Here is a 15,634-nt window from a genome sequence, read left to right on the forward strand (position 1 = left end):
AGGGTTCAGCAGGATAGTAAGGTGAACCGTGTCTGGGAGAACCATAGTGGGAGAACTCACTTCGAGTGTCACCCCAATACTCCCTGCCAAATGATGGAGAGCTGGCATACAGGGAACCCTCTCTGTCAAATGCGGCCCGCGGCAGGTGGTAACGCCGGTCCACACGGTCCGCATAATCATCCGCATGCCACTGCTGGGCCGGAGGTGGCGCGTCGGGCAGATCACCATCATCATCAGACGAGTGGTGCAGCGGAGGCGACAGGTGCGGCGACGGAGTCAAAGGCCTCTCCCAGAGGACCTCATCCGTTTGGACCGAAGCCGATTGACTGTGCTTCGACTTTTTCTTGGACTTTTTACCGCCCTTGTCAGCCGAAGCCGGATCCGAGCTTCGGTCCCTGCCAATCGAATCCGAAGTCTTCGGATCCGATCGAGCGCCCGCCTTCGGAGCGAGGTCGGTGCGCGCCGACTCAGCAGGCTTCGGAACCGATGGAGTCGAAGCCGATGGCGGATCCGATGGTTTGGGAACCGACCCAGCCGGGATGTTCGGTTCCGATGACGCTCTCGGCACCTTCGGAGTCGACGTGAAGGTCGGTTCCGACCTCGACGGGGACCTGGAACGGTGACGTTTCCGAGTCGGATCCGACGTTGGTGCCACGGGCTTGCGACCCGACGCGGAACTCGCAGTCCCCTTCGGATCCGGGGTTAACTGCCGGGCTTGGCGACGATCCGGGGAGCGGGAACGCGAAGCGGACGCGGTCTTCTGGGACCCCTTCTCAGGGGGGGTGTCACCCGTCCCACCAGCCGGTGGCGGTCCCTCCGGGGTAACGGGAGCCCCCGAAACCCGCATCGCCCGTCTCCACAGTAAGGCGTTCAGCCTATTAGCCCTCTCAGCCCTGGCCTTCGGGGTGAACCGTTGGCAGTGCTCACACTTCCCGACGATGTGTCCCTCGCCGAGACACTCGAGGCAAACGGCGTGACCGTCCGTCCTGGTCATCTTAGTGGAGCAGTTGGAGCAGCGCTTGAACAGCGACTTCTCAGACATCTTCGTAGGATCCTCACAGGAAAAGTTTCCTCACAAAGCGGACAGCTAGATCTTTACCGGTCGGCGGCAAAGAAGAAACTGAGGGGAAAGGGGGCGACGTCGCCCAATGTCGCTCGGGCGGGAAACGGCCGCGCATGCACATTGGGAAGGACGTGCGCCCCCTAGTGGACGTTTGCTAGAAAGAAAAATCCGGTCGGCAGGCCTGCGCAGGCGCAGTCCCATGTGGGGCTGCACAGAAGACGGACAGTGAACTGACTGTACCGACTCACACTGAGTCTCAGTGAGAAAACATAAAATAAGTAAAATACCAGGCCAAGAGTCTTCGTCATTCTCTTTATACAAAAGAAAAGCACGGGCATTCCAGATTTCTAGTTTGACTGCCCTCTCCTATAATCCCAAGCGCACGGGAAAAGGCCACAGTTACTCAGTGATGAGGACAAGACACTCCACACATCCTCAGAGTCACCCTCTTCGTTATTGCTTCACATGCGCCAAAGCTGAGGCCCCGTGTGGAACACAGGCTAGGGGGCTGAGCGGACTCTGGCTCCTCACCTATCACAACTGCTAAAATATAAGAGCAATATGGAGCCGTGGCTCCCAACCCCCACAGAGAAGCCAGGGCTGCTGGTAGCGATTTGATAGAATTAGAAAGGCACTCTGCACGTTCTCAGAGGTGCTTCCTTTGTTCACTTCATCTGCTGTAGGGATCACCCCAGCGACTGAGTTACTTCCATAAACTTTTCTGAGCCTTGTTATTCCAGCAGAGTGCAACATTTTTTTAAACTAGATTACTGGTTTAGTGCTACCTGGTATTGGTACAGAGCAGTGGAATAGTTCAAGTCTCTAGCTTATCAATTGATTCCCTTAAGAAAGGGGTTAGAACCGGACAGGACATTTGGGAGAAAATGCTGTACCCTGGGGAGGGGATACATGGAACGGGAGCTCAAGAGAGAGTTTTGTCCTTGCAAGCCCCTACCCACTTCCTCACGAAGCGCTTACTCAAGATTGCCTAAATAATTATATTTAATAAAGGAACGGCATTAAGATAAACCTTTGGGGAGGGCGATACCTTGGCCCCCTCCACAGAGACAACGAAAGGTCTAGCAACATGATATAAATGCTTTGTTTTGTTTTTTCGTTCCAAAGACATGAACTTTACTGCCAGAAATGTCCCTGAAACATTCCCAACTGAGGTCCAAGCACTCGACCATTGTCCTCCCGGGAGCCTGAGGTTTCTCTGGCCCAGAGACCCAAGGCACTTGGTGTCCTGGGAACAAAAGTGAGCCCAGCCCAGCCCTTCCTGATCCTAATCTTCTTCCCACCTCCCCTTCACTTCCACTTGCTTTGTGTTTCACTAAAAATACCGCCACAGAGGAAATTTCGACTGTGGGGTGGATACCTTCCTTCTCAGGAGGGGCTTCCTGCCAACTCCCCAAGTAAAAAACAAACCAGGCAGTCTAAAGAGTTCCCAAGCAAGAAGATGAAGGATGGGGGTGGGGTGGGGGGCAACGAGAAAGGCGCCCCGAGATCATGGGCAAGGCGCTCCAGAGCGTGCTTCGATCCTGCACAGAGCCCTGCATGGAAGCAGAAGGAACAGGGCGCGTTACTCATTTGTCGCTGATGCTTTAGATCTAGCCAGCCTCTGGCAGATCAAGAACATGTGAACACGTGAAGCTGCCTCCCGCCAAGTCAATGCGCCCCAGCCCCCCAACTGGCATCAGCTCTCCGGGGTCTGCGTTATTGCTGGACGTTTCTCAGCCACTGAGATGACAGAGATTGAACCCAGGACCTCCTGCTTACAAAGCAGATGCTCTACCCCAGAGCAAAATCTCTGCAGAACGTGGCCCGTCTTTAGCATTTGGAGACTTCTTTTTAAAAAAAGAACACATTTCCAGCCCTCAAGACTGGGAAGGGAAGCTTGAAAGCACACGGGTATCGCCTAGCGAACTCTCAAATGCCAAAGGGAGGCAGAGAAGAGCTTCCACAGGTCAGGGCGGGGCTTCCTTTGGCCCTCCTCCAGGACTAGGCAACCCAGAAATAAGGAAAATGCCATGCAAATACCCTTCATTTGCATGACTTATGCAGGCTGCTGAAATGAGCTTCTGCCGGTGCACAACTGCAGGCCGTTTTTAAAGCACATGCGGCACTAACCGCAGCCCTTGGCTCCAAGGCACACACCCCAGCCACCGTCCTGCTCTTTCCACCCGTCACTTTGTGAACGCACCAGAGGTCATCCAACCCTCCCCCCCCCCTCTTTTTTGCAAAGATCACAATTGGGCTAATTAGTGCTGGGAACTGAAAATCCTGTCCCCTCTTCAATAAAGCGTTTCCAAACACTGTAATTTAAGCTTCCTAAACCTGACCTGCCAGTGACACTCTGGGGCTGTTTTCAGTCCCGGGCTCCGAGCAGCAGCAGGCCCACGCCAGAGCGGAAATGCATCTGTGAAGGAGTGGATGAGATATGCTGGCATTCTAAGGCCCTGGTGATATCGAGCAGAACTTGAACGGCCCATAATTCAGGATGTTTCCCATTAAAAGGTTCTGTTCTCACGTAACCCTCTGCCTTGTCTTCGAATGAAAATAAAGCAGCTTTGCAAATAAGGCGGCGGCGGCCCTCAGCCTCACTCTCCCTGGGTGTGATCAAGAGGGTGTTGATTTCTGCGCCAAGGCCGTCCATTTTGAAGGGCTCCTCTGGACTACCAACTTGAACCTAGTTCGAGAGCCCTTCCTCTTCAGTTCTTGCTAAGGAATCTCTAAGTGGGTTCAAAGAATACCTTGCAAAAAGATCCTGCTGGGGCGACAACTCCCGAGATTCCCTGCACGGAAACCACAACAGGCAAGCCGGTTTTGGTCTGACAAGGAGCGACGCCCTCCGCCTGCCCAGCCAGGAGGAGCTGAGTAGACAGGTGGTGGCTCCAAGGCAGAAGCAGGGAAACAAACAAGCATCCTTTGAGGCGTTGCTGCGAAGCCAACCGCATCCAGTTAACTCTGGGATATTGCACCCACCCTTTTGTCTAGAGGGGGAGGGAGTGTGTGTGTGTGTGTGTGTGTTTGCATGACCTTTAAAGAGCACCCCGAGCACATCTGCTCCGCGGCAAGCCAGGGCCACGCTATGAACCAGCTTCCCTCTCCCGTCAATGCTGGACTATCGACTCCCTTGGCAGAACAGACTGTGCCAAGCAAGATGCTTTCCTCTTGTCTCCACAACTAGTGGTCTATCGAAACCTCCAGCCCCCCAGTTCCCTTCGCTCCACAGCCAGCCTAGTTATTGCTCTGCCCAGCACTGAACCTCCTCAACTGGGTGCAGCCCGTCCACACAAACATCCCGTTCGGCCACACGCAAAAGCAACATTTTTAGCCATGGCCCAATTGGAGGCATGCCGCTTAAGAAGAGCGAGAGTGAGCGGACCGGCCTTGCACAGGCCAGGGAAGACCACAGCAGCTCAACCAAGTCCCAGAAAGAGCACAACACTGGAACCACCATCTGGAGAAGTGCCCGCAAGCGCGCCAGGCAGCCTTACCTTCTTCCCACTCTCCGAACTCAGGCTGTGCTTGTGCCTCTTGAGATTCCGGCAGCTCAGCTCCGCCTGGGGCTTCCAAACGTCTCCGTTGTCACTGGTGGGCATTTTGACTGGAGACGTGTCTGGGTTTGCCAGGGTGCCAGGGTGCACCATCTCCTCGGTGCATGTCAGCCGGAGGTTCCGCAGGTATTCATCCGTCTCTTTGTCCACCACGAGCAAGCGGGTCTCGGCTTCGACAGCTTTGATACGCTGGACCACCTGGCACAAGGTACAGAGGAGGGTGAAGGGCAAAGAGGATGGAAAAGTCACTCGGGAGAGAACCAAATGCTAACAGCAAAAGAGCTACTGCAGGCCAACAGAGCGCCAGGTGCGGTACGAAGCACAGGTGTGGCTGGATCCCCCTTAAGTAATCTCTTCTCAGTCAAAGGTGTTGTGGATCTACCTCGCAGGGTTGTTATCAAAACAATAAAGATGGTAAAAAGCATCACAGCAGCACCAGCAAGTGATCTGCGGCATAAACTTTCGTGGCCTGTAGAGGCACTGGGTCCAACTTCTGCACACACCCACTGCATGCACAGAAACCCCAAGCCAGCAAAAGGGTTGGCTTCCTCTGGCCAGCAGGGCTGAAAAGGGCCAGAGCAGAAGAGCCACAACCTCATGCCTAGCCTTGCTTTAACCCCACTGTGTTATTTTTCTGCCCTGCTTCCTTGGTTGCTGGGACCATTTCAAATTCTTTGCCTGTCCTCTTTCAAACATGGGGGGGGGGGTAGTATGAAGCAGGGGGCGGGGCTGGCTGAAAGCAAAGGCCAGAGTTGGTCTCAAGTATTCCAGGTGCTGAACTGCCCCTTCCAAGATTACACGCCCCTGGACCAAGCCAGATGGTCAGGGGCAAAGTACTAGCGCCTTTTGGATTTTCACCCCCAGCACCAAAAATGTCTTAGCAGGGCCCTGATGGGGGTGGTTTCAAATCCGTGGCTGCTCCCAGCAACGATCCCGAGCACAAAGCAAGCCACTTTGATTTAGGCTGCCATGCTGATTCTGTGGACCTGGTCAGGAGGGCAGGAAAGGTCATATCGGCGCTGGGTTCTCGTGGCCCCTTCTTACACGCCCAGAGTAATGCCAATCACCACTCTGGGGTCAGGAAGCAATTTCCCCCAGGCCAGTTTGACTAAGTATCCTGGAGGTTTTCTGCCATCTTCTGGGCATGGAGCAGGGGTCACTGGGGGCGCGTGTGTGTGTGTAATTGTGAATTCCCTGCATTGTGCAGGTGGTTGGACTAGATGACCCTGAAGCTCCCTTCCAACTCTGTGATTCTATTCTAAGGTGTTCCTTGGCTTTTTTCTACCTGTTTTTGGGGGAGGGGGAGTTCAATCCCCAAGGTAGCAAATGACAAAGGATCGTCACACCACCCGATTCCCTTTTCATTCATCTCCCTGAAGACAAGGTCAGGCAGCCGGCCTCCATGAATGAGTGCCCCATTAAAAATTAATAGACCGTAGCCCAGGCTGCTCCTGCCTGATACAGCTCAGAAGCTGACAAACCCAGGGCACCCACCCAGGGGCCGCCACCCATGCCCCGCTGCAGGAGGAACGGCTCATGCACCAGGAAGGCCCTTCTGTTCCCTTTCAGATACACATTTATTATTATTTATGCTTTGCTGGACTGGTCCAAGAGTCTGCGAAAGGGAGCCTCCAAGGCCTGCTGCAAAGATGGCTGGAGGTATCCTTTGTCCCTGACACCAGAAGCCGCCGTTCTTCTGCACTCACATTTAAAGCAATCGGTCCATCCTGAGCGGCACCTTGCTTCTGACACTGGCCAGTCGAATACCACAGAGAAACCCACGAGCAGGCCCTGCAAACACCCGCTGTCCCCTGCTGACAGCTCACCAGCATCTGACAGAGAGTCGGTAGCACTTTACCACACCTTGTGGCAGGGAGTTCCACAAGACAAATATCCATAAACATCTGGAACAGTTCACAAATTCACCTCAACATCCTGTAGCAATTATTTCCACAGGTTTATTACTGTTATTACGGCCCGGTTTTAATGGCTTGTTTTTCATGGCTTTTTTAAAAAAAATGGCTTGTTTTGTTTTGTCAGCTGTTTTAAGCAGGTATCTGGAGAAGTGGCATATAAATTTTCTTTAAAAATTAATATTGCTAATTTATACAGACACTTCATTGTGAAAGGCACTGTATGTCATAAGCAAACTCCAACAGGTTCCCTGACCCATGTCAAGATCTAAATTTCAGCCATGAGGAAGGGGCCACAGCAAGTGGCGGTAAACATGAATAAACCTCGTCATTCCACTGTGGCAGGCTCCATTTCAGACAGAGAGGGAAATGAAGGGGTGAAGGAAAAGTCTTCTTGGGGGGGGGCGTGCATTTTGAGGAGGAATTGGAAAGACCCGAGAGAGGGTCGAGTTCTAGGCTGTGGACATCACAGGAAATAACAGAGGGAGGCAACCTCAGGGAACGGGGATTTGGGGGCCAACATCCTGGGCCAGGATATGATGGGAAACAGAATTATGCCCCCCCCCCCAGTACTTGTTCCCTTTGAACCAAGGCTTCCATTTTAGAGGCTGGCCCTGAATTTTACTATCCCTTTATTTACGATCTGCATGCCACTTAAGACACAACAAATCTCAAGCTTCCCTCCCACACTGGGCACTCTTGGCCCAATCGCTGCAGAGTTTTCAGACCCTTCTTGCCCACCTGACTGCGGCACTTCTCTGTGGCTGTCTCCACCTCAGTGACCTCTCTTGGGTCGTGTATCGCCCGGAGCACCAGAATGCCACACAAAGCAAACAAAGGAAATGACTAAGCAGTCCCCAATCTTCTGAAAGTCCTCTGCCCCAAGCTCTGCACTGGCCACAGGAAACTCTTCTATGGAAGCTCAAAGGCTGGACCTTGAACCAGGATGGGTCCCGGATTCAAATGAAGCTTCTGTCCTGAACTCACTTTTCTGAGGGAAGGCGCTGCGTTTCCAGCATGCAGGACTGGGTCACTAATATCAGCCTACCTGAGAGGCTTTCAACATGCTTCGAACTCTCAAGAGCACCGTAGAAACACTATGGATTACCATCCGTAACTGGCTTTTCCCAATATTACTAGCCCCTAAGGGAGCCAGCCCACACTACTCAGGGCATACTGATGTTTAGAAAGAAACACAAAACAACCATTTTCTTCCAATCAACAGGAGTGTCTTTATCTGGTCGCCTGCAGATGATTCTTCCTTACCATCGGTGACTATTAGGCTTTTTGCAAACTTCCACCAATCTAAATGATTGAAAACGTGGGGGAAGGGGGACTCTGTTGCCTGCTTTTAGATATTCTGTCAAGGGAACAGGGAGGAATACGACCTTAATTCCTACCTGCATAAGCACCCCCTCCCCCAAATCCCTATTTTCCGATGAAGAACCAAAACTGCTCCTTTCTCCCCTTTCAGGTTTCTCCAAGCCCATCTGCAGTATTTCAACTATGCAGTTACTGTAGTCAAGACTTTAGAGAAATACGGGTTTTGCAGCACAACTCGCCTCCCCCCAAGAAATAAACAGAGTCGTGGAAAGGGCCATTGTGATACAGTGGTCAGTACTGGGCTAGGATCTAGGAGATCTGGGTTCAAATCCCCACTCTGCCCAGCAAACTGGACCTGTCACACACAGTCTCAGTTTTGCCTACCTCACAGGGTTGTTTGAGGGGGGAAATGGAGGAGGAGCAAGTCGCCTTCCTTGGAAGAAGGATGGGAAGAAAACCTGCCAGCCAGAGAGACAGTAAGGAGTAGGGCTGTGCCAGGTTACCGGAGTCATCATGAGAGAGAGAAATGAGAGAGCAGAAGACGCGGAGCCTCCAGCTGCTGGGGGCTGCTGTCCTTGGGAGGGGGCTGCAACAGCGCCTGCACAGCCCAGCCCTCTCTCAACACACCGACTCAGAAGCACAGCCAATGGGACTTATTCCTAGGGAGGCATCCAAAAGTCGGTTCAAGGCTCTGCAGATCTGCCTGTTCCAAACCAAGCCAGGCGATCCGCAGATGCCACCCAGGGAGGCCAAGCTGGCACTAATGCGTTTGGCGGAGCACTGGAAACAACCCTTGCCCCTTCCTCACAAAATGAGAAGATCCTCATTCACCACCACTCCAAGACACATACACAAACACACAACACAACGTCTCTAGTCTCCACCAGTTCTCATCAATAGCTTCCCTCCCTTGGAAAGCTTCAAAGTCAGCCTCCCAGCCATTTATCATCATCTTCATCTAAAATGCTTTTAATTACAAGAAGAAGACGAGGCAGGTGATTACAACAGGTCCCTGCAGGCTGCCCTCCCCATGTCTAACCAATACACTCTCTGCTCTAAACTGTGTTTTATTCCACTGGTTAAAGAGCAGGGGCCAAATCACAAAAAAAAGAGAATGGACTCAGAAGGCTGCCATTGAAGGTGGGGGGGGGGGGTTGCTGCTCAAAACACAAAGCCGGATTTTGTGAGCTGTCCATCATCATACAAATCTGCATGTGTTGCATAATTTAAATTGACTTGTGCAAATCCTGAGCACGAACAAGAGGTTATCTTCCAACCTCTGATCACTGGAAACCTGACTGAATCCCCCTCCTCTCTGGCTTTTGGGCCTTCAAACAGAACCCCCTCAGCAAGGTTCTCTTTTCAATCCTAAGGGGGGGGGGAGGGAGAGAGCGAGAGCCACCCTCCGGTTGCTGAATTGTGTGGTGTTTCTGCAACTGGTCAGAAATGCAGCACTCCAGTGAATTCCAGACTGCACATAAGCATTCCAGCAGGCTGGCTCCGAGGCCCCTGCAAATCACCTCCTTTGGACGATCCCAAGAACTGGCCCCCCACTAGGTTTGCTGCTCAGGCACTCAGACAAGGAGCAGGGGCCGCGGGCTGAGCCCCAAGGCCCAACAATCCCCTCCCCAGGGCCCTGTTGCCAATTCCCACTGGGCACTGCACTTTTTCTTCTTTTTTTGCAACCAACTGCAGGGAGAATGAAGTTTGCCCAGAGGCTGCCCGCGGCTCACGCTCCCCCTCATCGAACATTCCCTCTCTGGGCTATTCATCATTCCAGAAACATCTTTCCAGTTCTGGTTTGGGTAAGCCAGCTGGACCCAGACAACAAGCCCCACCACGGTGCCTACCACCACCCTTCCCCTGTCTCCTGCCCTTCTTAAGACGGGGGGGTGGGGGGGGGGCACCACAGCGGCCCACTGGACTTCTGCCCGCCTCCTTGCCCTGGCTGAACACACAGCCTGGCAGCCTCAGAGGGCGCTGGAAGGCACTGCACAGGCCAAGAGGCCTCGGAGTGCCAGCAGCCAACGGGGAGCCCCCTCTGCCTCCAGAGCACCCACCTCTGGGGCGAGGCGCCTGGCCCTGCGACCACAGACCCCCGGCGAGGGGGAGAGAGGAGGGCAGCCCTGGGAATCTGGGCCTTGGGGAGGCGCTCGGGGGAGGGCAGGGGAGGGGGCGCAGGGGCGGCGGGCACCCGAAGACCTTCGGCTCCCTGCCCAGCGCAGCCTCTCGGGTTTGTCCCGCGTAACGTCTGAACCAAGGCCGCAAGCCGGGCATCCCCTGCCCAGGTTCTCCCGGGGGCATCCAAAGAGCACCTCCGGGGCGGGCAGCTGGGAGGCCCCGTCCCTCCGCTCCTCAGGGGGCCGCCGCAGCCGCCCGCCCGCCCCGCCGCCCGCTCTGCCCCGCCGGACCTGGTGGTGCGTCTCCTTCTCCACGTTGACGCCGTTGACTTCGACGACGCGGTCCCCGGCGCGCAGCCCCGCCGCCTCGGCCGGCGAGTCGGGCTCCACTTTGCGGATGAACTGCCCGCTCTTGCCCTTCTCGCCGTGCAGGTGGAAGCCGTAGCCGTTGTCGCCCTTCTGCATGGCGCACAGGCGCGGCTGGGGGCGCCGGGAGGCGGCCGCCGCCTCCTGCTCCTTGGCCATGGCCTCCGACGGAGCGCCCGGGCCGGGCCGGGCCGGGCCGGGCGAGGAGGCGGCTCAGGCGACGGCGCGGCCGCCGAGCAACGGGGCCATGCTGCGGACCAGCGGCCGGGACGGGCGCCTCGGGACTGCTGGCGGGCGGCGGGAGAGCTCGGCCCGCCCGCTCTCGGCTCCGCCTGCCGCAGCTGCAGCGCCGCCTCCCGCGGCCCGACGGGGCCACCGAAGGCTGCGGCTGCGCCTCCCACGCCGGCCTGCGGCCCGCAGCTCTGGCCCCGGCCTGCGGGAGGGGAGGGGAGGGGAGAGGAGGGGCGCCAGAGGGCGGCCGCGAGTGGCTGAGCCCCGGCAGCAGCGGGGAGCGGAGCGCCCTCGGGCTCGGCAGGAGAGCCTTCCCGGCCGGCTGCTCTGCGGGGCGCACCGCGGGGCGGCAGAGGGCCCTTCCTCCGTGCCCCAACCCGCTTGCCGCGCGCCTCTCCGGCGCGCTCGCCAGGCCACCCCGACGCCCAAGCAGAGCCCCCCCCCCCGCCTTGGCCCTGCTGGGCCCCCCGCCCGTCCCCGACAGCCTGCGAGGCACGCGGGGCTGAGAGCCAGCGCAGCTCCGAAGCGGCCCCTCGCCTCGAGCGCTGGCCCAGCCGCGCCCGCCCGTTCTCCCGCCGCGCCGCCCCTTGCAGGAAGGACCCCCGGGAAGCCGGCTTCGCCCGACTCGCGAGAGCGTCGTGCGCTGCCGCGTCCGACTGGAGCGGGAGGGGGTCGACCGGGCAAGAAAGGGCCCTTCGGCGCTGCGGCGAGCGGAAGCTGGCCCTGCGGGGAGGCTCTCGGCCTTGACCGCCGCGGCAGGCTTGGCCCCTGGGCGGGCTGGGGGCCTCCTCTCGGCCGAGGGAGAAGCGCCGCGGCTCCTTCGGATCGGCGCCGGGGTTCGGCGCACCCAGACAGCTCTCTGCCCCGATGCACCCGCTGCCCGCCTTATTCCGAAACCACGTTTGCAAAGGCGGCTGACCCGGGGGGGGCATCAGCAGTATCCCCTAGATCTGTAGCCGTGGCAGGCGGGTTGGGGCATTCCAGAGCCCCTTCCCCAAATGTTAGGCTTTCATCTTCAAATAAAAGCCCTTCTCTTTATGCTTATAAGAAATTGTTGGCCAATTTTATCGCAGGAGGCAAGACCTTCCTTCACTGGTGAAAATCCAGCTCCCCTGGCATAGCGAGGCTCAGCCTCGGCTTAGCTATCAGACTGGGAGAAGCAAGGTGGAGCCCCGGTCTCCTTTCAGTCGGGCTGCTGCCACTAGACAACTCACAGGCAAGCACCAAGTCCCACAGGCAAGGACTTCAGCCTTGCTGGCACCATATTTAAAATCAGGCCTCGGACACTGAACCCTGCCTCCATTCTCTCTCCTCCCTTGGACGCATTTTAATCAGGATTCTCACCTGCCTGCCTAGATAGTAAACGTGGGTGGAGCCTCTTTAAATGGCAGGGCCCTGCCAACAAGGATAGCCAGAGCCACAGCAGGAATAAACGTTCTTAAAATGTTTCAAGGAGGCATCTGGACGGGTTGGTTTTCCCAAGAGCCCGGCTTCAGAGGCCAGCAGAGGACACGGTGTTGCAGTCAGGTATTTAAGCAAGCCTGTGTGCACATGTATGGCTGTCTATGGTACTGTGGCTGAGCTACTTGCAACTGGGTTTTCCTGTGTGGACAAAGCAATATCCAACATGACTACTTTCTGAGAATCCAACTCCTCATCTGACAGAGGCCTCTAGTCCACAGAAGCTTTTGCCAAAAATGGTGTTGTCTTCAAGGTACCACAGAGCTCCTGTTTGGTCTCCCCCCAAAACTGCCAAGGCTAATGCACCGCATGCCCAATTAGTTAATTCATCTAGAGTCACCTTTGCTGTTGCCATTCAGTTCCATGCACACCCAGATCGTCTGCTGGGCACAAACCAGCTTTGCAGCATTCCTAGGCCACCTTGGGCATGAGAAAGCAGTTCAAGGTGGAAAGGACGGAGGTGCCCAGGGCAATTGTTACATGGAGCACAACTGAGGATGTGCCTTGTGGGTACAATCCACCAGAAAGTGCTCTGGAACCACATTAGAGCTTAATAGAAAAGAGTCCAGTAGCACCTTTAAGACTAACCAACTTTACCGTAGCTTCAGATGCATGCATGCATGCCGAAGAGAACTGTGGTTCTCAAAAGCTTATGCTACAGTAAAGTTGGTTAGTCTTAAAGGTGCTACTGGACTCTTTCCTATTTTGCTACTACAGACTAACATGGCTAACTCCTCTGTACATTAGAGCTTGGAAGTGTTCCTGGTGTCCAAAGGTCTTGTGTAGAAGAACTTCCTGGTAAATCATGCCACTGTGTGTGTCTGCATATGCCATCTGGGTTTGTAGACTTCAAAGTGCCACGGGGCCCATGTGGGTAACTTGAGCGCATCCAAGTCTCCGCTGACAGGTCTGCATGTTGACCGAGCCATAAAGACTTGCCCACCTGTCTCCTCCCTCCTCCTCCTCCTCTTAAGAGCAGGACCAACAGAAGGCAGCAGCCCCCCGAAAAGAGTCCTCCTAAGAGGTCTCCCATGCTGGGACATCCTCACATTCTAACTCTGCACAGCCCTGATTTGAGGAAAATGTGCCAGTCTCCCTTCAGAGAATGTCACAGTGGAGTGGGTCCAGCTTCCCTTTGGAGAATTTATTTTGTGTGTGCCACGTGCTGCTGCTGCTGCTGCAGGGGAAATCTGGCGACTTCGGGTTCACTCCAGAGCAGAAGCCCTTGCAGAGAACAAGCCGTGGGCGCTTCGCTAGCACAGGGCCTTGTAATGGCCTGTAATTAATCCAACAGGCTGAATGCTGCAAGAAGCCCAGAATGCTGGGAACAAGGGAAGGGTCCTGCTGGGTGGCTCCTATGAATAGAGAATAATGCATCTTCAACAACAGTTTGGGGGCTGGAGTGGAAATACCTGGATGCCCGGCAGCAGGGTGGTTTTGTGGCAGTGCTAAAGAGCAGCCTAATTGTGCATTACATGTTGGCGTTCATTTTCCCTGCTCTTCCCCCCCCCCCAAGCAGTAAAATAGTACCCTTATCAGGCCCTGATCTGAAAGCCCTAGCAGGCAACTAGTCTGGCCAGAAGGCAAGTCATTGGATCACGAGCCATCACTGCTCCCACCTTGTTTGTGTGGGTTATGTGCCATCAAGTCACCTCCAACCTATGGCGCCCCTATGAATGAAAGACCTCCAAAGTCCTCCAGACCACCTCACTTAGGCTAGAACACCTTCTGATGCGCTGAGTGCCGAAGTCCAGGGCAGTGTTTTCACTGCCACACAACTCCATCAGCTGCTGCACCCTTCCGTGGCAGAGCTTTTAACTCCGGGCTGGCAAGTGAATGGGCCCAGCTGGGCCTGATCCCTCTCCTAAGGGTGCCAGAGTTGGCATCATGGGGTGACCACAAGGGCATACGGAAAACACAGCTTTTCTCACCCACTGCAGGACAAACATCTCATTCTGAAATTCCTTCTGAACAAGGGACGTTCTGGACTCTGAGCCACAGGAGACAACTGGGGGTCTTCTCTGTTGCCTTTTTGTTTTGGGAGATGGTTCAAGAGATTATTCCCCCTCTTTAAATGGAGAAGTAGAAGAAGATATAACAATCTTTGTAATTTAAGAATATATACGGGTATCCCTCTACAAGACAATGCAGGAGAACATTCACAGCCCAAGAACCCCAGAGAAAAGGCCATTATCGTTCACTCATCGATTTCCAAAACATTGACAATCTGCTGTCATAGTACATCCAAATATATTTTACCTATCTTGGAAACAACCAGGGCTTTTTTTTCTGGGAAAAGAGGTGGTAGAACTCAGTGGGTTGCCCTCAGAGAAAATGGTCACATGGCTGGTGGCCCCGCCCCCTGATCTCCAGACAGAGGGGAGTTGAGATGGCCCTCCATGCCACTGGAGCGACGCGGAGGGCCATCTCAACTCCCCTCTGTCTGGCGATCAGGGGGCGGGGCCACCGGCCATGTGACCATTTTCAAGAGGTTCCAGAACTCAGTTCCCCCACGTTTTCCCTGAAAAAAAAGCCCTGGAAACAACTCTGTACATGCTCAAAGGTGCTCTTTCCTCAGGGCTGACTTGCTTGGCAGGGCTCAGCTCTGTCTCTGGTTTTGACATTTTTGCTCAGCCCAGAACTGGTGGACTAACAAGGGTGTCTCTGTGCTCATAGCCTGTCCCTCAGCCCCAAGTAACCACAACGTAGTCAGATACATCTGGGAGGAAGGAATGGGTTCCAGATCTGTCCGAGCTGGGCTGGCAGGGGAACCCACTGACTGAGCTCCCGCACCTCTGTCGTCAGAAATCAAGCACAGCTAGCTGTCTTCCCAGTCAAGGGTTCATCCTTGGAGACTCTGGGCTTAGGGGAAACAGCTTCAGTTCCAATGCTCTGCAGGTTATTACACTATCATTTCAATGCCAAGAAAATGCCCCTGGAGAGAATCCAGGCGTCACGCCAGTGATAGCATAGTGATGATCTTTTGCCTTCGGATAAATTCTACATTTATCCAGTAATCCTCCAAAGCCAATATTTGCTGTGGTTCACAACATACTTTCCTGCTTATCCTTTCAAGCTTAGCTTTAAATGGAAAAAACAATCCATTGTGCGAAAACACATTATTTGCAAACCCGGCATGAAATAATGATGCATTGCTGGTCCAGTCCTTAGCATTCCAAGAGCACGCAGCACGCAACTGCAGAGATGGGAGAAGATGGAAAGTTCCAAACCTGCGCTTCGGAGCCAGCTTGGTTAATCTTTTTCCACAGCTCCTGGAGGAAATTTGGCTATGCTGAATTCCCCTGGAGCCTGCTACTGCAAGGCTCCAACGTCAGCTTGTTGTTCCTGCTACAACACTCGTGACATAATTTTGTTTTGCCTGACCATGTGAGCATCCAAAAATACAAATTTGAAACTTTGCAAGTGACGATCACACCGGCACTTTACAAGCTAGTCTCGGGCCAGGACCCCCGTGACCACAGTTTGGCACGACCATCTTGGTCACTGCAGAAGCTCCACAGGAGTCCCCTGGGGAAGGCAGTTGCTAGAGCTGGCTTCTGCTAATGCCAGTTCTAAAACAGAACCAAACTCACTACA

General features: G+C 54.8%; 1 protein-coding gene across 3 annotated transcripts in view; it reads right to left on the reverse strand.

Moving 5' to 3' along the window:
• Positions 1-10,663, reverse strand: part of NHERF2 (NHERF family PDZ scaffold protein 2) — a 72,597-nt gene extending 61,934 nt beyond the window's left edge. For 2 of the 3 annotated variants that reach the window (XR_008597996.1, XM_054994658.1), the window contains exons 1-2: positions 10,271-10,656; positions 4,564-4,821 (exon numbers count right to left, since the gene is read on the reverse strand). Coding sequence is in view for 2 of the 3 variants with exons in the window: in XM_054994658.1 (XP_054850633.1) it covers positions 4,564-4,821; positions 10,271-10,504 (492 nt within the window). In the remaining variant the exon portion in view is untranslated. Of the gene's footprint in view, positions 1-4,563; positions 4,822-10,270 lie in introns of all 3 variants that reach the window. The other variant, XM_054994659.1, reaches the window with a different exon arrangement.
• Between the last annotated feature and the right edge of the window lie 4,971 nt (positions 10,664-15,634).

This window comes from Eublepharis macularius, chromosome 12, assembly GCF_028583425.1.
Source record: "Eublepharis macularius isolate TG4126 chromosome 12, MPM_Emac_v1.0, whole genome shotgun sequence".
Lineage (NCBI taxonomy): Eukaryota > Metazoa > Chordata > Lepidosauria > Squamata > Eublepharidae > Eublepharis > Eublepharis macularius.